The sequence below is a fragment of the Danio rerio genome, chromosome 23 (assembly GCF_052040795.2).
Source record: "Danio rerio strain M-AB ecotype USA chromosome 23, GRCz13ab, whole genome shotgun sequence".
Taxonomy (NCBI): Eukaryota; Metazoa; Chordata; class Actinopteri; order Cypriniformes; family Danionidae; genus Danio; species Danio rerio.
In genome coordinates this window covers 42125001-42149585 of record NC_141043.1, presented here as the reverse complement: position 1 = coordinate 42149585, position 24585 = coordinate 42125001, and the positions used below count along the sequence as shown (strand labels likewise).

General features: G+C 32.7%; 2 protein-coding genes across 7 annotated transcripts in view; one reads left to right on the top strand and one right to left on the bottom strand.

Moving 5' to 3' along the window:
• Nucleotides 1-1745: 1745 nt before the first annotated feature.
• Nucleotides 1746-12628, bottom strand: zfp64 (zinc finger protein 64 homolog (mouse)). Its single transcript, NM_001386517.1, has 6 exons — nt 12484-12628; nt 9200-9355; nt 8534-8650; nt 6112-6174; nt 5781-6032; nt 1746-3453 (listed from the first exon to the last, which is right to left on the bottom strand). Exons 1-6 carry the CDS (start codon nt 12503-12505, stop codon nt 2135-2137), a joined length of 1929 nt encoding a protein of 642 aa, NP_001373446.1. The 5' UTR covers nt 12506-12628; the 3' UTR covers nt 1746-2134.
• A 46-nt stretch (nt 12629-12674) lies between these two features.
• The window catches only part of LOC147831357 (uncharacterized), a 148438-nt gene continuing 136527 nt past the window's right edge, over nt 12675-24585 (top strand). For all 6 annotated transcript variants that reach the window (XM_087307832.1, XM_087307831.1, XM_087307833.1 and 3 more), the window contains exons 1-2: nt 12675-12730; nt 16150-16303. The gene's annotated coding sequence lies outside the window, so the exon portion shown is untranslated. The remainder of the gene's footprint in view (nt 12731-16149; nt 16304-24585) is intronic.

Here is a 24585-nt window from a genome sequence, read left to right as displayed (position 1 = left end):
AAAATTGACATTTTCCCTGTGAAAAATGCATATTTTTTTGCATTATTGTCAATAAGTGTCACATAATCCTTCAGAAATTATTCTAATATGATGATTTGCTGCTCAATGAATGTTATTTATCATAATATGTTGGTGCTTAATATGATTTTTAAGGTTTGACTGATAACAAAGTAAATGAAAAATGTTCATTTGAATGATAGAAATGTCTTCAACTCCCAATCGAATGCATTCTTGCTGAACAAAAGTATAAATTTTTTCAAAACAGCCTACTGACCCAAAATCTTTAAGAGGTAGTATGAAAATCTTGTACGTTTTGGTTTTGTTTACCACCTGGAAACACAAGACAGACAAAAATAGTTAAGAACAAAAAGCTAGACGAAAACTTAAAAAGGAGGATGTTTATTTCACAGCAGAAGCATAATTCACCCACATTTGATGCATAGCTTGAAGATGAAACTCCCTGATCCAACATGGCAACTTTTATGTTGCATGGTCTTTCTAAGATTATGAAAGTTCTGTTTTATGACACCGGTGAACATGATAAAATCAAAATGGCAGTGGTTTAAACAATTAAACTCGACAATTAAATAAATAGTTCACCCAAATATTTAAATGTTCGGTTAGTTTATTTGCAGGTCATCCATAAAAAAAAAATGCTTTCTTGTTTTTGTCCAAATTTGTTTTCAGAAATAATTAATAAAAATCAATTGAGGTTTTTCTTAAAACAAGCAAAATAATCTTGTTTTCAGTTTGAAATAAGTTAATTTGTTATTTTACTTACCCCGTTGGCAGATTATTTAGCTTTTTTAAGGAGAAAAAAAACGTAATTTTTAATGAAACTATTTTTATTTAACAAATATATATATATATATATATATATATATATATATATATATATATATATATATATATATATATATATATATAAAATGTAGAACATAAAAGAAGATTCAGCTAAAAATTATATTCCTTGATGATTCATGTCATGCAAATCAACAGCACTTTGAAAAAACAAACATATGGAAGCAAAATAAAATTTGTTATTATGGCTATACATTGAGGTCTTATGAGGTGAACTTATCAATGAGCAAGAAATCAAACATTATTTATAACTTTACTAAATTTGGCTCACATGTGATTGTGTGTGTGTGTGTGAATATATATATATATATATATATATATATATATATATATATATATATATATATATATATATATATATATATATATATGTATGTATACACACACACACACACACAAGGCTGTAGATTAATAATGTTAAATAAATTGCTCAGCTTCTTGCCCAGACAGACCGATGAGTTTCATAAGACCTAAAAGTATCATCATGAGTCAGGGGTTTTGCCTGTAAACATTTTTAGACTCTCAAACTGTTAGTAGCAGTGGAAATGCATTTTATATTACCAAAGAACACAGTTAAAATCTGCAAATCTGAAAAAAGTCATAAAATTTTTTTGTTGCTTTCAAATTTGTAAACTAAAGGGATAGTTCAGGGGATCAATAATTTTCCCTCATGTGTTTCTAAACGTTAATGTTGAACACACAAAATAAGCTCTTGTTAATAATGGCACCCATTGTCTTCCATAGTAAGAAAAAAAATACTATAGTAGTCAATGAGTGTCATCAACAAGAATGTTAATAAAATATACTTGTTTGTGTCCAACAGAGGAACGGCTCTCAAATAGGTTTTGAACAAGTGAAGGGTGCAGTAAATGATGACAGAATTGTAATTTTTGGGAGTACGCCATTTTGTTTTATTTACGTTTTGTGAACCATTGTTTCCCAATCCTGTTCACAGTCCACATTATCAAACACACCTGAATCAACTCATTGCATCATTAGAAGAGACTCCAAAACCTGAAATGAATAGTCAGATGAGGGAGATGTCCAAAATATGTACTGGTGGTGTGCCTCCAGGAACAGGGTTGGGAAATACTGGATTGAGCAATAAATCGCTTACCTTGTTCATTGTAATGTGAATTAAATTAGTGATTGTGTTGTCAATTCTGTATGAACACCAATAGCACAGTCATCCCAACAAAACATAAAGCATTTCCTGAATAAAAAACATGAAATGAACCATATTCAAACAGATTTTTTAAGAGAAATTTGCTAACTACGAGTCACTGATGTCTACTGTGTTGGAGTCTGAAAATATATGGTGCGGCGACAGATGGAACTTATCGTCCTCCTGATGTTGTGTTGAAATCGACAGAGGGAGACTCTGAACGAGAATAGTCCCTGGTGGACCTATATCTAAAGCATCATGAGGCAAAATATTTCCAGCGTGCCTGGACATGTCCTGAGATGAAGAACCGTCAATGTTCAAAGATTCCTTAGTGGAGGCGATCATAGGATTTGCTTCCGTTACCACCGTAACCTCAGTCCCACCCTCCTGGATGAGCTTATGGAGGCTTTCCAGGTCAGAACAGGATGTAATGAAGGTGTGCGTGGCTTCAGAAGCAGACGCTGAACAGGAGGCGATGAAGTTTTGAGAACTGCTCTGAGAGACGGTTTCACTGGGGCTGATTTGAGCAAGTAAAACAGTCTGGTGCTCGAGAGCACCTTCTGGTGCTAGCATGCTAACGTGTTGTAATACAGGGTTCAAAAGCACATCGTGATCATCCGAACCAAGTAAAACGGCTCCAGACTTTGAAGTCTGAACAAAACTAGCCTCCGATCCTAAAGAGGGCGCCACTATGATTTTAAGATGCGTCGTGTTGTAGGTTGAAGGTGATTCAGTTGCGATTGAAGCTTCCGGTATGTTCTGTACAGGTTGTTTGGTAGAAGTTTGTGAAGTCTGATTATGACTTTGTTGTTGTGTGATATTGTTATGCTGCCTCTTGTGACTGCGAAGAGAATCTTCCCTGACGAATGAAGCCTCACATAAATCACAACGATATGCTCGTGTGGCTTCTAGTTTCGCTCTGTAACGTGAACTAATCGGTTTCGTCAGATCTTCCCCATTCCCGCTAATCCTTCCGGATTTACTCAGCCTGTCTGGTTTATCCGCATGACACTTTCTAGTGTGGATTAGCAAATTGCTGCGCTGCTTACTAGCAAATGAACAGAGGTCGCATTTAAATGGTCGTTCGTCAGAGTGCACACGCTCGTGGATCTTGAGCGCCCCCTTGCTGGAGCAGGAGTAACTGCACTCGCTGCACTGCAAAGGCTGGGCTGGTTGGTGCTGCCGCGAATGGTGTCGCAAGGCGGCTTTGGTGGAGCACTGGAAATCACACTTGGAGCAGTGGAAGGAGTCCGAGGCGCTGTGCTTCAGATGCACGTGAGATTTTAAATTGGCCTTCATGGCACAACGATAATCGCAAAGGTCACATTTGTAAGGCTTCTCACCAGAGTGAACCCGACTGTGGCGTTTCAGGTCGGAGTTGATCTTGAATTTGGCATCGCACTGGTTGCACTGGAATGGGGCATCACCTGAGGAGGAAAACAGGCATGGATGTGAAGTCAATACAGATGTGAGAAATTCCAGGGTTAAGGATGTGACATTTGCAGTAAAAACTCAGGTCATCTTTTTGTTCTTCTAAAGCAGCAATTCTCAATCCTGGTCCTCTTGACCACCCGCTCTACAAATTTAGCCTCTTTCTCTTGTTTAACAAACCATATTTGGATAAGTCAAATATCAAATCAAATCACTTTTATTGCCACAAAATAGTACAAATACAAAATAGTACAAAATACAGATACAACGCCAGTGCAAAATACAACGGCACACTCCCAAAAAAACAGGACAATGTAAAATTGACAGCAATATGTACAATAAATAGGTGTCCGCATAGCTGTAGGCAGTATTGTTTCAAGTATGGATTGGTTAAAGTGCAGTGCATGCTACATAATGATGGTGTGCTGTGAGGGTATGGAAGAGTCTGTGTGTGGTGTGTTAAGTGTTCATCAGCCTGATAGTCTGAGGGAAGAAACTTTCCTTCAGTCGGCTGGTGCGTGATCAGATGCTGCGGAACCATCTGCCTGAGGGTAGCAGAGAGAAAAGCCTATGGCTTGGGTTGCTGGAGTCGGTGATAATTATCTTGGCTTTCCTCATGCTCCGCCTGGTGTAAATGTCCTGGAGGGAGGGAAGCTCACCTCCTACTATGCGTCCAGCAGTTCGCAAATCCTATGTAGGCCTTTGCGATTGCTGCTGGTGCTATTTTCATACCAGGTGGTGATACAGCCAGTCAGGATGCTCTCCACAGTGCAGGTGTAGAAGGAGCGGAGGATGTGGGGGCTCATTCCAAACCTCCTGAGACGCCTGAGGAAGAATAGGCGTTGTTGTGCCTTCCTCAGCACTGTGTCTGTGTGAGCAGTTAAATCCTCAGGGATGTGGACTCCAAGAAACTTGAAAGTGCTGACACTCTCCACTGGCATCCAGTTGATGGTGATGGGGGTGTGTTCTCTCTTCTCTCTCCTAAAACCCACCACCAGCTCCTTGGTTTTGCTGATCTTGAGTGAGAGGGGGTTTTCCTCACACCACTGCGTCAGAGTGTGCACCTCCTCTCTGTAGGCCGTCTCATCATTATCAGTGATTAGGCCCACCACCGTTGCTACCAAATGCTAAAAAGAGAGCTCCTGTAATCCCAGGGGTTATGTTTCCATGCAAAGATGTGAATTAGATCTATGTGCAAAATTGGATTGTCGCATAAAACATTTGCGAATAAAGTAGCGTTTTCATCCAATGCGTTGCAGAGAACAAAATCAGCACTTCATGATAAACTGCCGACAAATATCAACTAGAAAAATGTCATTTGCTGTGGTAGGAAAAGCAACTGTGGGCCTTTTTTCTTAAACGATGATTTACTTGGACCTGAGAAGATGAAACGCAATAAACGCGCTGTGGTTTTTGGTGGCGTGAGACGCTCTTTGGGAGTGCAGATGCTCAAGACAGTTCTGAAGGTAATAATAGTAACACTAAACCCCTTTGATGATGGACTTTGGCAAAAACAACCAAAAAAATTAAATAAAAAAAAACGTTTTAGATGTTTTACTCAGTTTTGGCAAAGCAAATGCATGCACAGCACTGATTGCGAGTGTTATCACTTTCATAACATTACAAAGATGTGCTGTCTGACTTCGAAAACAAGAAACAGGAAAACAGTTTTATCTTATTAATCTTTTGGCAATGTTTCACATGCAAATGTTAATTATCAAAAATCAGTACCTGGAAATACTCTGTGTAGCTGAAAACAAAACGCAGCTTAAAGACAGGACTTACCATTTTACTTTAACTAACATGAAGTATTGTTCTATTATAATTAAGTGTAACATATTTATATACATGCTAAATTGAAACAGAAATGTACTTATTAAATATATAAAAGACTAAGTGTTATATTTTAAATGATTAAAAACTTTTTGATTATAAATCAGTAAAAGATTTGAAATATCAATTAATTTGTTTTTGGGGGCTGCATTGTGACCCCTACATTGAGTTTTAAAATATGTCACATAATGACATGACATATGACTTAAGTTTAAATATATATAATTCAAAATAAAAGTTTGTTTTGACAATAAATTTGTGTGTACTGTGTATATTAATTCGTATTCATATTATGTATATATAAATACACACACGATGCATATATTGGAGAAATATTTTATTTACGGCGACGTGGTAAATGTCACTTTAAGCTAATTGTAGTATCTTGAAAAATATCTATTAAAATATTATGTACTGTCGTCATGGCACATATAAAATAAATCAGTTATTAGAACTATTATGTTTAGAAATGTGCTGAAAAAAAGCTCACCTGTGTGAGATCTGAGGTGAACGGTCAGCTGGCTGGAGTTCCGGCTGGCGTAGGGGCAAATCTGACACTTAAAGGGTCTCTCGTCATAGTGGATGCGGAGATGCTTCTTCAGGCTACTGCTGTCGGCCGCCGCATATGTACAGTACTTACACTTGTGCGGTTTCTCTCCCGTGTGCAAACGGCTGTGGAGATTCAGTTTATCGCGGCGGCTGAAGCGTTTATGACAGAGTTCACACTCGAAAGGCCTCTCACCTGAACACAGGAGTCAGATCTCAGCACCTTCATATTTTAATAAGTGTAAGATGAAGCCACAGAGAGGAAAATCACTTACCAGTATGTGTTAAAATATGTCTCTCCATGTCTTTCTGACCATACTGAGTTTTGAATGTGCACCCTTAAAATAAAAAATGAAATATTAAATACAGTTGAAGTCAAAATTATTAGCCCTCTTGTGAAATATTTATACTTTTTAAAATATTTCTCAAGTCTTATTTAACGAAGCAAAGACAATTTAACAGTATTTCCTATAATATTTTTTCTTCTAGAGAAAATCAATAATTCAATAAAGGTCAATAATTCAGGTCAATAAAGGTCAATAATTCAGGAGGGCTAATAATTCTGACTTCAACTGTATAATGCTTTTATATATTTTTTTGTGGCAATTAACATTGATACAACATTTCAAGAGTTCACACTTAGATATTGTTTGATGGTAGCAGGTTTGGCATGCTGTCCTGGGAGAGAACCCTGAGCTCGGAGATAATTGAGCCCAGGGCTCCCATCTGGTGGATAGAGCATGTAAGGAGAGTACGAGATCAGGTGGAAATTAGTTAGTGAAACTTCACTTAGTGACATATTAACACACATAAAATATACAAGCAGACAAAATACATTGTGGCAGTTTCGCAGTTTGCATATTTTTAATAGAGAATTTGCTTGGAATATCTAACATTAGTATTACACACAAAAACAGAAAGAGAGAAAAATGATGACTTAATTAATGCCCCCCAAAATTATAAAATCTAATGCTTACATATTCAATTCACATATTTATTAATAGAGAACTTACTTAGAATATCTAATAATATTAGTATTGCACATAAGAACAGACATAAGAGAGAAAAATTCATTAATAAAATCCACCGCTCTGCCTAGCTACAGCAATCATCCTTTCCACAGCCATACGTTCTAATAATAAATTCAACCAATAATCAATGTTTAATGTTTTACTTTTGCAATGTTAGAGAACATAATTTATAAGCAAATATTATAGAGTAATATAAATCAATATAATACAAAGTAATTTAAATCATTAAAAATTTGACCATAACCAAAATTTGACATAAACCAAGGCAAACAAAACAAAGGTGACATTAGTTAAATATCTTTTAAGCTCTACATAAAGTACACATTTTACTTTTAATATATTAAATATGTTAAGAAAATGCATGTATTAATTGCTTTTTTATTAAACATGACTCAAGATGTTTAAAAAACAATATTATTAGATGTATTAAAAAATTTATTAAAGATGTATTGAAAAACTATTTGTATTATCAAAGTTGAACGTTGATTAACCACATACAAAATAAAGGTTTGTTTTGGCATAAATTAAGTGTGTGTACTGTGTATATTTATTATATATCTATAGTATCTATATATCTATAGTCGCTTGCTTGGTGCTGTGTGTCTATGTGTGTGTGTTTATAGGCTGTCTGGACTCTGACGCTGTCTTTGTTCCTGTTAGCGGGTAGCCGGACAACAAATGCTGAATACAAGCGGGAGCGGTCAGGTTTGGACTAAAACCTGCCAGGAGCGGAATTAAAAACAGTCCCGCGCAGATCTCTACCTTGACCTTCTTTGCTTTGAGGAATTTTGATGTGGAGGCTGAAGTATAAGGCTGAAGAATTCGCCCTCTCCTGTGGTTTGTAATGTAATGGGCAGCACAAATGTCTTGATACCTCAGGCTGCTGATGTTGCCATCCACTCTGCAGATCTCTCGCACCCCCCATACTGAATGTAACCCCAAACCATGATTTTTCCTTCACTAAACTTAACTGATTTCTGTGAGAATCTTAGGTCCATGCGGGTTCCAATAGGTCTTCTGCAGTATTTTTGATGATTGGAATGCAGTTCAACAGATGATTCATCAGAAAAATCAACCTTCTGCCACTTTTACAAATGACCAACTAGAAATCGAGTTATTATTTGCTGCTCTTACAACTAGGATCGACGACAAGACTTTTGTAAGGTAATGTACATGTATATATTCTTCCCAAAACTTTTGACACAAAAATAGACTGCTTTAAATGTATTATTAGTTCTCTGCATTTGCTATTAAGTTATAGCTATTATGGCACACATTTCGAGTAATTAACTATTAACCAAGACTTTTGCAACAAACTAATATCTGGTATGTTGTTGTATGGAATCGTAAATATGAATTTCCTACACTCAAAATAAATAAATAAATAAAAAAGACAAGACATTTGCAGCTTGCTCAAATTACTCAATTGATGAAACAACACAATTCTTAGGTTTTTTTTTGAGACAACCGCTTTGTTAAATATATCTTCAAAAACTTAAATTTGCCAGAAACCACTAAGTTAATTGAATCGATTTGTAATAAATTTATTTGTATTATGTAATTTGCAATCATTCGAAAACCCAGCTTTGTTTTACATTCTAGGATGTATACTAAAACCTTTCATATCAGAAGGTCAACATTGCAGTATTGTGTTGTCAATACAAACCTGAGAACGTGCATATGTGTCGTTTTTGGGTGAGTGCCGGTTTCAGCTTTTTGGAGGGGTTTTTTTGGGCTTTGGTGAGGGTCTTCTTGACTTTCGACACACACGTCTGAAGCGACTCTTAAAAACAATAGTTTAGTGATTAGTAAACAGCACAGACTACTACATGAAGAGTCATCCATAACTAGGGCTGAACAATATATCGTTTGAGCATCGATATTGCAATGTGTGAGTTCACAATAGTCACACTGCAGGATTAGATGATTTAATAAAGATTAAAAGATAAAGATTGAAGATAACTTATACAATGATGACCATGCTATTTAATGTTTGACTGTTCAATTTCTGTACCTGAAAACGGTTGACTCTCCAGAAAACCATAAAGTGCTTTATAATTCACTTTTATCTTTGCTCTATTGTATTTGTACTTTATATGCTTGTAATTTATTATGATGTATTCAAACACACTGCATAGAAAAAGACTTGTATATCCAAATCTATCTAAATTAATGATTTTTTTCCCAAATTGAACTATTCAATTCATCTGGTGAAATCTTATTTATATCACAATATATCGCAGCAAAACAAAATATCACAATGTCATTTTTCCAATATCGTGCAGCCTTAATTATAATCTTGAAAAATGAGTACTTGAGCATTCAGACTCACCACTGGCTCCAGCATTTCGAACTGATATATGAGTGGAGGGGATCTGGCAGCAGTTTTGCTTGTGAGCAAAAAACAGTTCGACGTTGTTGTACTGCTGTTTGCAGAAGCCGCAGATGTGGATGTCAGGACTCACTTCTACTAACAGGTGATTTATGCCTATGAAACAACATTGAATATACCAGAAGAGAGACAAATGACGTTAAGAAGCATTTCTGTTTATTTTTATTTACAAGCAATCAATTATATGTCACAATGTAAGACTTTACTGCAATTTTACTGTTACTTACTGCAAAGACGGCCAGTAAAATACCACAAACTTTCTGTGAAGTTCACTACTGTAATGTGCACTGCATTATGGGTATTTTTGTACTATTTTTATAGTTAATTACTGTATATTGGAAATTTGCGGTATTCTACTGTAAGCAGCAGATGAAAGACTTCTAATGCTTCTCTGTGTGAGTGTGTGTTCCAGAGCAGGAAAGGTTATGCATGACCGTGGGGGTTTTCGTTTCAATAACAGTTGGCAGGATCTCAAACTCCAGCATTTTTGCTATGTAATAATTAAACCAGTATTAAAACTTATTTAAACACCATATTTTGAGTTTTGGTCTAGTTTGAATGGCCATTGGGCTACTTTTGTCAAGAAAACTTGGCAACCCTCATGTTAATGTATGAGTAATTATTTCACATAAAAACCCCTTTAAAGGTGTTTTTACGCTTTCTTAGTGCAGTATTAAAAAACGCAAATTTCAATTTTAAGCTTGTTAAAAATCCCCTAAAAAGTTACAGCAAAAATATAATGATAAGTGCAGTAATAAATAAATAATGATATAACAATGTCTTGAATTTGCTGTGTTTGTAAATATATATATTTAAACTAGGGGTGTCAAAATTAATCGTTTCTTCAATGCACCGCAATGCAGACGCGGACAATTCGGTATCGGTTCAGTAATAATCATAACCGGTTATTACTGACGTCATTTACCTCATATGCGCTCTGTCGCGAGGGAGACGATCGCGAGTATTTACAACGCTCTAACTACTTAATACTCATGAACTGTGCACAATTTCACTGTGTGTGTTTGAGAATAAAAGTAGCCTACCCCATCTCTCTCTCGCTCTCTCTCTCTCGCTCACTTTCGCTTTGCCTCTGTCTCTGTCTCTCTCTCTTTCTCACACACACACAGTGGCCCATTTGACCTGCTGGCGTGACTTTTCTTTTCCGCTCGTACAGAAACGAGCGCGTGTCTGCAGAGTTTTCTCCACCGTGTCTATCATAGATCAGCTGTGAGATCGCCGCTGCCACCTGCCGCTTATCATTCATCTGAAGAGCGCAGCGCGCAAGAGCCAATCGCAACCGTTTCTGTTGAGGGTGTAACCAATCAAAGAGGTGTAATAGAACTAGACAAGGATCAGAAATTGAGCTGGATATTTATATTTGTTTATATTATTTGCTAAATGCTAATTTTTTTTAAAGTTACAGTTTATATATCTGACTGTATTAAATGACACAATTGTATTACAAATAATAACCTATATAAATATAAATATATTCATACATTTTAATACAAGAGCTGCTGCTGTGAAGAAAATGTGATGCACTGAAATATCGAATTGAACCGAATCGATGGCATGATAATCGTAACCGAACCGAACCGTGAGACTAGTGTAGGTTCACAGCTCTAATTTAAACACAATCCTATACAGGATATGGGTCAGTTTCATAATATTAGCATTCATTTAATTAGGTACAAAGAAAAAGTAAAGTGTTGAATATTTTAAACATGTGACACTTGTAAAAACATAAGAATATCGGTCACACGTTATAATGAGGTTGTGAAATTTACAAACATAACCAAGCAAAAAGCAAAAAGTCAGATTTGTTAGTATATTACCTATTATTACACTGGATTATTTTTGAGTGGTTGTCTTCTCTATATCACGATAAAAAAGTACAACAGGCGTTATTTTAAAATCGCATAATTGATGATAAGATAAAGTTGGTTATAGTTGCATATTAAGACATTCTCCTTATTAATTTACTTTCAGAAAAGTATTTCTAAATTGGGAAATCATACCAACAGCAAATTATTATCAAAGTACAACACTCTTTACAGTCAGTTAAATAGTGCTAATGTTGTTTTGAAGTCATAGTTACAGTTCTCAGCATAACTGAGTACACCCCATTTCAGAAATGAATATTTGACTCCATTTCTCAGTGAATATCGGTCATATATTTTGGTGCATTATTAAACGGATATATTTATTAAAATAATATTTTAGTCATCAAACATCTTTAGAAATTTAAAGATAATACATTTCCATATTTTTGCAAAATATTGCAAAACAAATTACAAACTACAACATTTCAACTAAACATTTGGATTTTTTTCTTCTCTTGAATTTAGCTCTTTTTACATTTTTTATATCAGTCACAGTCATTCTTACATAAGATTTCGGACACAATATACAAAGTAGCATGGTAAACAATATAGTCTGTGTGTCACTGGTAAAATTTGATTTATATACATTCTCCTTTAAAATAAAGCATTAAAATATACAATAAAAAAGTAATATTATTACTGATTTATATATATTGAAAATATATAGAAAACATAGAAATCATATTTGCAACCAATGACTTCAGTACAACAATCTCATGTAAGTATGACTTCAAAACATTAATACTATTTAAATGACTGTGATCAATGTTGTACTTTGATAGTCATTGTCTGCTAATATGATTTTCCTTTTTTTTAAAATACTTTTCTAAACCTATATTATTAACTGGGAAGTCTGAAAGTGTGAATTTTTACCTCAATGGATTTTACTCATTATTGATATTAAACATTAAAAATAGTGTGATAAACAATATAGAGACAGTGTCACAAGTTGTCACTGAACGAATGTTAGAATATAAAACCAATTTTACTTCAATTTTGACGTGGTAAACAATATAGATATTATTAAAATGAATAAATGTGCGAAAATAAAACCTTACACTTATTACCAAATTAGTGTACGTTATCTCCATATCTTAAGCAACTTCCATTTACGTTTAATCAACAATGTAAGAAACATGCCACATAAACATTGTTATTATAATATATATATTTATTATGACATATTAAAATGGACTTTTCCTGAATCTATCAGTTTACCAGCATCACCAGTTTACTGGATCTCTTAATGTATAGGTATCTAACGTTATTTCACGAAGGGTTTTCTTTTAAAGTCTATTTCAAAACAATGCATTTCTTTGATTTTCTCATATCTTTTTATACCTTCTCCGTTGAATGTTGCCATCTGGATGAAAATGTCAGCTGATTTTGAGTATGTGCTGTATTTGACAACTTTAATTCGCGTTTGCTGCTGTTGCTGTTCCGTGTCCTCTTCATTTCAAACGGGGTTTTCAGCAGAGTTGAGGGTTTTGCGACAGTGTGAACTGCTTGACGGTAAACAACATTTCGTCGCTGGAAAGCGTTCAGGGCTGTTGAACAGAAGCAGCGCCTCAACAGTCAGGAGACGCAGGTAAGTTCATTCAGTTAATATTTAAGATTTAAACTTGGATTAAAAAGTGTGATAATAAAAGTGTGTTTTGTGATGATTTTGAAACGTTGTATGCATGGTAAGGGTATTATGTTTATGACATGGCTTTACCTTTTTTTACAGTCTATGTTTTACCTAAACATACAAACTTAACTTTCCCAGGGATGGGTTGCGGCTGGAAGGGCATCTGCTGCGTAAAAACTTGCTGGATAAGTTGGCGGTTCATTCCGCTGTGGCGACCCCGGATAAATAAAGGGACTAAGCCAACAAGAAAAAATGAATGAATGAATGAATACAAACGTAACACTGTAAGGGCCATTCTTCAACTACGGGCATTTTTAGCCTTGTGAAGTTGAGTAAAAAACTTGTTCAAAATTAACGTTACATAGCCTCAAAAGTTTAAACAATTTGTCTAGTTTTAAGATCTGTAAGAGGACAAAATTAGATAAAAGAGAAACATTTTTTTCCATCGTGAACTAAACAAATGTCAATTCCATCACATCTCAATATACAGCTTTTATTTCAAAATGAAATAAATGATGGCAGTGAAACTTTGTCTAAGATCATTTTTATATCTAGTTTAACCAATTTTTCCACAATATATACAATAATTATTCATTTGTCAATTAAATAAATTAGTCCCTTAGGACCAAATGCTGAATTATACACCTGTCACACTCTAGAATTTAATATTAATTTGGTTAAGGGCTTATTAGAAAATAAATAAACCGAATTTGTATATTAAATAGAGCATAAATATTGTAAATACACCTTTAATGTGTGATGAGGACTTTCTAAATATTATTTTAAAACGTGTGTGGTGATGTAAATGACAGTGGTGAAAATGACATTTCAACAGTTTATCGTGAAAACATGAAAAATAGCTTCACCGATGAGCTTTGAATTGATACTAGCCTTTCATGTATACAAAACACTCTTTTTTTTAACCTTGATTTTGTTTTGTTTCTAAAAACATCTTTGAAGGTACAACATGTTTGGAAATGACTAGGCCCACACGGAATCTGCGCGCGCAGAATTCCGCAGATTTTCTGCAGAATTCCGCAAATTTTTTGCCCATTATTAATTCTGTTTATTTACTTGAGTAAATCTGTAAATCTGAATTTATTCAGTTTTTATTCAGTAATTTATTACTTTTTATTTAATATATTAAGGTTCTAGTTATGGTACTCCGCTAGATACTCCCAAAATAATTCTGCAGAAATCCGCAGATTTTTACCAAAATTCTCCGCAGAAATAGCAAAAAACATCCGCAGATTCCGTCTGGCCCTAAAAATGACATAGAATAAATGTATTTCCTTATCAAGCAATATTGTGTTGTTGATAGATATGTAAAATCCCTCCATCTTGAACATGTTCTCAGATGGCACTAATTATTTTTATAGAAACCACCTAAATAATCTTTCACACAAACCTTTTAAAGTGACATTACAGTGTCGTGGTGGAAATGACACTGATACTGTGTGACAGCTATCTTTTGTATAAAAATTATATTGATAATAGTCTCAGATTAATTACTATACAATATTTAAATTATTTTTCTGGTTTTACTTAATTAAGATACATTAATAGATATAAATATAAATAATATTTAAAAATTTTATTGTTGAAGTTTAAAACTCTGGGTGTGTGACAAGGTGAAAACAGTGATTTTGACATCTAAAAGGAGGTTGAATAATATGAAAAATATATAATAGAGAGGTAGTAAATTATTTTAAAGTAGGTTTTCTTTTTAGTTTGACAAAGAAAGAGGAATTTAAACAAAATTATATATATATATATATATATATATATATATATATATATATATATATATATATATATATATATATATATATATATATATATATATAAATATATAATATACTAGGCCCAATATGTTGAAAGCAATATGTTGTATCTTTTATAATGTGATTATTTTTATATATAAACGCCTTGATGATAATAAAACAAAAAGTGCTATTAATCTTTCATTCTTATATAGAAACTACTGGAGAAAAAAAAAACTTGCTCTTTTTATTTTATTTTCATTAATTCATTTTCCTTTTGCTTAGTCCCTTTATTCATCCCTGGTCGCCACAGCGGAATGGACATATGATTTAAACAGCGGAAGCCCTTCCAGCTGCAACCCATCACTGGGAAACACCCATACATACTCATTCACACACATACACTACGGTCAATTTAGCTCTCCCGATTCACCTGTAGCGCATGTCTTTGGACTTCTGGGGGAAACCAGAGCATTCGGAGGAAACCCAAGCCAACATGGTGAGAACATGCAAACTCCACACAGAAATGCCAACTGGCTCAGGCAAACCAGAGACCTTCTTGCTTTGTGGCGACAGTGCTAACCACTGAGCCACTGTGTCACTTAATTTACTTTAGTTTAATTTAATTTAATTTAATTTAATTTAATTTAATTTAATTTAATTTAATTTAATTTAATTTAATTTAATTTAATTTAATTTAATTTAATTTAATTTAATTATTTATTTATTTATTCATTCATTCATTTCATATGTACATCTGTATTTTTGTTTCAGATACTGCCACGTTGTTGTACATAACTATAGACAGCATAAGACAGTAACAGATAGATAGATAGATAGATAGATAGATAGATAGATAGATAGATAGATAGATAGATAGATAGATAGATAGATGGATGGATGGATGGATGGATGGATGGATGGATGGATGGATGGATGGATGGATGGATGGATGGATGGATGGATAGATAGATAGATAATAGATAGATAGATAGATGGACAGAAGGAACAATGAAAGAAGATAGATAGATAGACAGACAGACAGACAGACAGACAGACAGACAGACAGACAGACAGACAGACAGACAGACAGATAGATAGATAGATAGATAGATAGATAGATAGATAGATAGATAGATAGATAGATAGATAGATAGATAATAGATAGATAGATAGATGGACAGAAGGAACAATGAAGGAAGATAGATAGACAGACAGACAGACAGACAGACAGACAGACAGACAGACAGACAGACAGACAGACAGATAGATAGATAGATAGATGATAGATAGATAGACAGATAGATAGATAGATAGATGATAGATAGATAGATAGATAGATAGATAGATAGATAGATAGATAGATAGATAGATAGATAGATAGATAGATAGATAGACAGACATAATTAAATGGTTTATATTTTCTAATGATATTTAAGTTTGTAAAGTATGTAGTATGACTGTTATACTATATTTTATGTCATTTTAATAATCTAATCAATCATTACCAAAATTTTAATCACTCTTTCCTCATTCTAAGGAGGTTTCTGAAAAATGAATAAGAAACATCTGGAGGTGTTTCCCCTGTAAATGATATTTCCTTGTCTCTGTCAGTGGATGTGAAGTCAGCTGAGCTTCTGCCTAATGACTGCAAAACATCACCTTCTGCAGTTTCGCTGAACACACGGGGGCGCCGGAGCTCCACCAGAACAGCAGGACTACAGGAGTCCGACACAGCGCCTCTCCAGCGGTCAGATTCAGCAGACCTGTGAGTGGGTCTTACATGACTTTTGAGACATTTTAAAATGTTTTTATATATATATACATATATTGCGTTTTACATAGCAATTGTTTAAGCACTATGCATGCATTAAATATAATAATGCTTTAATATTAATAATAATATAAATTGTCAAATAAATTACTACCATATATTATTGATAATAATAATTATCGTTACAGCCAGAGTAATATATAAAATAATATGTAAATATTGTATTTTCACATAAAATGATATCATATTCAAATAAAAAATGTAATATGAGTGAAATAAAAATAGATGAAATCTGGGAAATTTAGATTTTTATTAAATTTTTTTTGTTTATTAAGCATCATTTATATATTTATATATTTGTATTTACTCATTATTTATTAATCATTGTATCAAATTATTAATCAAAGTATGGGTGTTTCCCAGTGATGAGTTGGAGCTGGAAGGGCATCCGCTGCGTAAAACATATGCTGGATAAGTTGGCGGTTCATTTCGCTGTGGCGACCCCTAAATAATAAAGGGACTAAGCCAAAAAGAAAATGAATGAATGAATGACTACATTATATATCAAATATATTTCAACACCATACTACATTTTGATATGATCACATAATCATATACTGTATATAAACATCTAGATATTATATAATAAACTTATTATTAACTAAAAATCGGGTTTAATATGCACAAGTTTATTTAACAAAGTGAACAAAACCAAGTATATTATTACTGATTATTATTCTGGTTATTTTAGAGTAATAACAGACTGATGGAAAGTGTGTGTGCGTGTTGCAGAGGACATTTATTTCTCAGACTTCTCTTCAATGAAATATTTACATATGATTGGTCGTCACCTCAGGCGTTGAGCTCAGGGTGTGAATAATCCACTCATCATTAATTTACAGCACATTTTTATCCCCATATGCTGAGATTCAGAGGCATGTCAGACCTGAAAAAGAGAAGAAGAGAAACACACTGTTGAATAATAGTGAGACTGAGACAGACAGCAGACATGACGGACCACATACAATTCAATTCAAGTTATTCAATTAATTGTATAGCGCTTTTCACAATAATTATGCATTCACATTAATCAGACGTCTAACAATTCATATACAAATTAATTTAATATAGGCTACTGATGATGATGATGAGACAGGCAAAACAAGCAAGTTTGGAAATTGGCAAAACAAGCAAGTCTTGATTGAAAGTCTTGCTGTTGTTCCAAACCTTCAGGAGTTTCTAAATTATGAATAAATAAATAATAAAACATTACGTATAATACAATAACATTTTAATATTATGTCTTTTTTTACTTCTTCTTTGTATTATTTTATTATAAATAATAATAATAATAATAATAATAATAATAATACATTATAATGCCTATTTGTTGTAATAATAATTAGATATTAATAAATAAATAAATAATAATAAAACATTTAATGTAATACAATAACATTCATTCATTCATTTATTTTCTTGTTGGCTTAGTCCCTTTATTAATCCGGGGTCGCCACAGTGGAATGAACTGCCAACTTATCCTGCAAGTTTTTACGCAGCGGATGCCCTTCCAGCCACAGCCCATCTCTGGGAAACATCCACACACACACACATTCACACACACTACGTACAATTTAGCCTACCCAGTTCACCTGTACCACATGTCTTTGGACTGTGGGGGAAAACCGGAGCACCCGGAGGAAACCCACGTCAAGGCAGGGAGATCATGCAAACTCCACACAGAAACGCCGACTGAGCCGAGGTTCAAACCAGCGACCCAGCGACCTTCTTGTTGTGAGGCGACAGCACTACCTACTGAGCCACTGCCTCGCCTAATACATTATTATACATTAATATATTATTATAAATGATACTTTTTAAACTTCTTCCTAGTATTTTATTATAACTAGTAAAAATGATAATAGTAGTAATTTTAATATTAGTACTACTACTACTACTACTACTTATAATAATAATAATTATTATTATACATTATATTGGCCAGTCAATGTAATAAGTAGATATTATTAATTCATTAATTTACTAATTAAATATATTATGAATAAATGTAAATATTAAAAATAATTGAACACACTGTCCATTATGCATAAAAATAATACAATATTTTACATATAAAACAAAATAAATATTTTTAAATATCATTCATATACTACTATTATTAATAATAAATAATAATTCTTGGTGCTTTGTTATATATATATATATATATATATATATATATATATATATATATATATATATATATATATATATATATATATATATATATATATATATATATATATATATATATATATATATATATATAAATTATTATTAATTTTAAGTTATACAGTAATTAATAGAAGTGTGTGTAAACTTGCAATAATTTATGTACAATATAAAATAAATACAATAAAAAATACTAATAATAAGTAATGTATCATATAACATTATAAAAAGTGTAACAACAACAACAACAACAACCAAACAGTGATAATAATAATAATAATAATAATAATGATAATAATAATAATAATAATATTTTGGGAAAATGTTTAATGAACATATGCAAAAATCAATGTATTAAAAATAATAAATGATAAATAAAAAAAATAATACAACATTAAAAATAATGTAACATTTAAAAATAACAGCACATAATAATAATAATAATAATAATAATAATAATAATAATAATAATATTTTACGAGAAAAAAATGCTCAGTACACATTGGGGGGAATCTTCTCATCCACCACCAGTGTACAGCATCCACCTGGATGACTATTACGCCAGACCGCACACCACACACCAGCTGATTGGTGGAGAGGAGACAGAGAGATGAAGCCAATTATGATTTTGGGGGTGGTTAGGATGCCATGATGGGCAAATTTGGCCAGAATTAACAACCACAGAGAGTCAGGACCTCGGTTTATCGTCTCATCCGAAAGACACCGCTCGCTGGCAGTATAGAATACCTATCAATATATTAGGGTATTAGGATCCCCAGACCACAGGTTAGGTGCCCCCTGCTGCTCACATTACTGCCACTTCCGGCAGCAACCTAGCTTTCCTATGTGGTCTCCCATCCAGGTATTCAACGGGCACAGCCCTGCTTAGCTTCAGTGAGGGACCCTGTGAGAGTAGCAGAGCTAGTGAACCTGTAATAAAATCATTTTATAAATAAATAAATAAATGCTAAAATCACTAATAAACAAGAAAAATAACAACAAGCTTCAATCATGTTATAAACATATAATTTAAATGAGAAATGATCAGGTTTTAAATAATAATAATAATAATAATAATAATAATAATAATAATAATAATAATAATAATAATACGCTTTCTCAATTAAACAAAAGCATGATGTTCAAAAGCTGTAAACAATATTTTTACATAGGTAATGGTAACAGAAATGTTACTTTTGGCATGAATATAAGCTTATTGAATTTAAGCTTAAATAAATGTATTGACTGTTTCCCTTGTCTAGCATTTAAGTCACAAGATCCTCTTCTGAAAATCTTATTTTGACTGCAGATCATCCCAGAGTCCGTCAGACCTCTTCAGAAACACAGCAGGCCATAATAACGCAGATTTAATCAACATCCCTTAAATAAACATTTCCCAAGAACTCAGGAAATTCCCCACAGGAACGTTTTAATAATCTTTTTAAAGTTCCTGTAATTCTCCGTCATTTCTCAACGTCCTGTAAACAGATGTTATGGCATGTTTAGATGATCTGTCAGACGGACGTGTTTTCCGGAGGTTTACGCAGAACAGGGGCAGACTCAAACATACAGATACAGGAAATTACTGACGGCGATGATTATGATGATGACGATTGTGTTGATGATGATGATTGTGATGATAATGATGGTAATATCTGTCATATGATGTCACATATCTTTAATATGATGTCATATCTGGTGGATGGGGGATCTGAGTCAGAGACTGAAGGTTGAAGAAATATTAATAGATTATTAATTGCTTGCTAAATATAATAATGAAATAGCTTTAAAACTTCAACAACAACAACACCAACAATTATTATCAGGCCTGTAGCCAGCCTGGTGAAAAGCATGGTTCTTTTTTCTGAAAAAGTGAAACTTTTTGCAGTTATACACCTCATTTTACTATGCAACTATGAGACCTAAATACTACACTTTACACTATTTTGAGCTGCATCAGCTTGTCAGATGGTCATCATAACCACACTTTCTGTACCAAAAAAAATCCTAAAGATTTATAGAAGATTTAGATTAAATATGATCTGTAAAATGTTTTCTCCATTAAAAATACAATGCAGTAGCGAAAGATGACCTCTTATGTCAGATAAGACAAAATAATGTCAGAGTGTGACAAAATAATAATAATAATGTAATGTTTTAATATAATACTGTATTAGATTATTATTAATGTACTTTGTTACTTATAAATTTGTTACTGTTATAATGTTACAATTATTTAAAACAATCAATAACAACATTTTCAAATAAAATTCTAATAATAAAACAAAAACAATACTAATAATGTTTTAAAGTAATACTTTGTTCAATTATTAATATTTAATAATTGCTTAAAAACAATTATTATTATTAATATGATTATAATTATTTTATTAATATTATATTTATTATATTATTAATTATGTAGATTTTATACATAATATTAATATGATTACAATTATTCCAAAACATCATTAACAACAACAACAACAACAACAAATAATAATAATAATAATAATAATAATAATTTAAAAAAAAATAATTTTATTTATATATATATTTTTTTATTAAAATCTTTTATCAAAATTTAAAAACAGCAACCACAACAACAACAATTATAATTTTTTATTTATATATATATATATATATATATATATATATATATATATATATATATATATATATATATATATATATATATATATATATATATATATATATATATATATATATATAATAACAATAAGTTTTTCTTGGTTAATTATTTATTATATTTTAAACCAAATATCAAAACAATTATTATTATTATTATTATTATTATTATTATTATTACTATTATTAATGTCAACGTTATTAACATTCTAAAATAAATGTAATAATAATAATAAGGTTTTATTAAAATAATTATTCATTATAATTTTTAATCAAATATTTAAATAATAGGAACTATTTTTATCATCATCATCATCATTATTATCATCCTCATCTATGTGTTAATATTATATTAAAAGTATAAAAATAAACAAACACATAATAATAACATTAATCATCATCATCATAATCATTCATTCATTTTCCTTCAGCTTAGTCCCTTTATTAATCAGGGGTCACCACAGCGGAATGAACCGCCAACTTATCCAGCATATGTTTTACACAGCAGATGTCCTTCTAGCTGCAACCCAGTACTGGGAAACACCCATACACACTCATTCACACACATACACTACAGAAATATAGTTTATTCAATTCACCTATAGGTGAAAAGAGGACTTGTGGGGGAAACCAGAGTACCCGAAGAAAACCCACGCCAACACGGGGAGAATATGCAAACTCCACACAGAAATGCCAACTGGCCCAGTCGGGGGTCGAACCAGCGACTTTCTTGCTGTGAGGCGATAGTGCCACCATCTCGCCATCATAGTAATAATATTAATAATTTAGCACGTCTAGTGACATTATATGTACATCATATTAACTTTTAAATGCTATTTTGAAACCTTTTTGTTTTGCTCTTAAACACACTGATAAATCAGAGCAGGATGAACACATTAAACTCTGCAGATCAAAGCTGAGATGAACATGACGAATCCTGTGAGGCAAATGCTTCTGTGTGGCTTTAATGAGCCGAAGAGCCACACCAGGTTTCACTCACAGCCTCAGGTCACGTCAACAAACAACAGCAGCAGAAAAACACACAGAAGAAGACATCAGAGCCGCAGAAGTGAAGAGCTGATGATCTTAAAGATGCTCCGAAGCTCTGTGTTTGGGTTGAGCTTCATGACGGATTATAAACACACATCCAGTTTAACAGCTGCTATCAGGACATCAGATCAGACGTCTGGACAACATCATACACACACACACACACAACACACACACACACACACACACACACACACACACACACACACACACACACACACACAGAGACACACACACTTCATTTACGCACAAACACACACTCGCTCAATCACTCACACACACTTCTCACAAATGCATACAATCACTCATTCACTCACACACATGCACACACACACATACACACACACACACACACACACACACAAACACACACACAAACACACACGCACTCATTCACTCACTCACTGACACACACACACACACACACACACACACACACACACACACACTCACACACACTCACTCATTCACTGACATACATTCACTCACACACACACACTCATTCATTCACACACACACTCAAACATTCACTTACTCATTCACTAACGCACACACACGCATGCACGCACACACACACACACTCACTCAATCATTCACTTACTCACTGCACACATTCATACAGGCGTATACACACACACACACACACACACACACACACTTTATCAGAGGTCAACACAGCAGAATAAACGGGCAACTATTTCAGCATATGCTTTACACAGCGGATGCCCTTTCAGCTGCAACCCAGTACTGGGAAACATGCATACTCTCTCTCACTCATACACTACGGCCAATTTTGCTCATACAGTTCACCTAAAGCGCATGTTTTTGGACTCTGGAGGAAACCAGAGCATGCGGAGGAAACCCACGCCAACACAGGGAGAACATGCAAACTCCACACAGAAATGCCAACTGACCCAGCCGGGACTCGAACCAGTGACCTTCTTGGTGTGAGGCATCTGTGCTAACCACTGTGCCACCCATACTAAATATTTAATATTTCTTATTATATTAGTTAACATATTGTCTAATATCTTGCCAAATATTATTCAATAATAACCCAGATTATAAAGATTTCATTAAATACCAGGTAAATTACATTACTTTTTAGATTAAAGACTAAAACTAAAATTGACATATACAACAACAATAAATCTATATCTTCCATTAATATTCAAGGATGTATGCAGTGAATGTAGACCAAATTATACACAGGAGAACCGAAGAAAAGCTGAGACAGAACAGTATCACTTCAGGCTAAATCACTAATAAACAATAAAGCAGACAGCAGAATCTACAGGCTACAGGGCAAAACACTGTCGTCTGTTTAATCCTGCCTCCGCCATCCACTTCAGCTCTTCACTTCTAATAAGCTGTTTCAAAACATTCGCCTTCATTTCTAACCCAGAAGTGTCCAGTGAATTTAACTCAGCGCTGATGTCTACTTTACTGCGCTTTAAGGATGTAATAGGAAAAAAGAAATAAAAGTCAGTAAAGACTCACTAAAAATAGTGCTAGTGGTGAAATAATAGTAAAATCAGTACTTTCTGTCATCTGATGGTAAGACAATCCATTGATTTTTGTTAAAGTGGAAACTAGAAACCACAAAATAACAACACCCTTAAATAAAATAAAATAGTTTTTATTAAACTTTGTTTTTTAATATAATTCTTTTTGAAATTAAATTTTATAAAATTTTATTTTATTTTTAATTTAATTTGTATTAATTTTGCTTTTATGTAACTTTGTTTTTAATTTAATTATTTCTTAAATATAATTTATTATTATTTTTTTTTACTTTATTTAATTTTGTTTTTAATTACTTTGTTTTTAATTTAATTATTTTTAAAATATAATTTATTACATTTTTATTTTATTTTTTTGTTTTTATATAGCTTTATTTTTAATTTAATTATTTTTTAAATATAATTGTATTACATTTTATTTTGTAATTTAATAAAAACATTTTTTTTGTTTTTACTTTAACTTTGTTTTTAATTAATTAAATTTAATTTAATTTCATAATTTTTATTTAAATATCTAAATTTTAATTTATTACATTTTAGTTTAGTTTAAAAAGAAACAGTAATTTATTTAAATTATTTACATTTTTAATTATTTTAATTTTTAAATTTTTTTTTATTTCATTTCATTTATTTAAGTTAAATTAATTATATTAAATTAAATTATTCATCATTTATATAAGGTCACTGGATCGAGTGTGGAGAATCAGAATCAGAATCAGAAAGAGCTTTATTGCCAGGTATGTTCGCACATACTAGAATTTGTTTTCGTGACAGAGCTTCTACTGTGCAACAGAATTACAGAGACAAGACCAAATTTTTTTT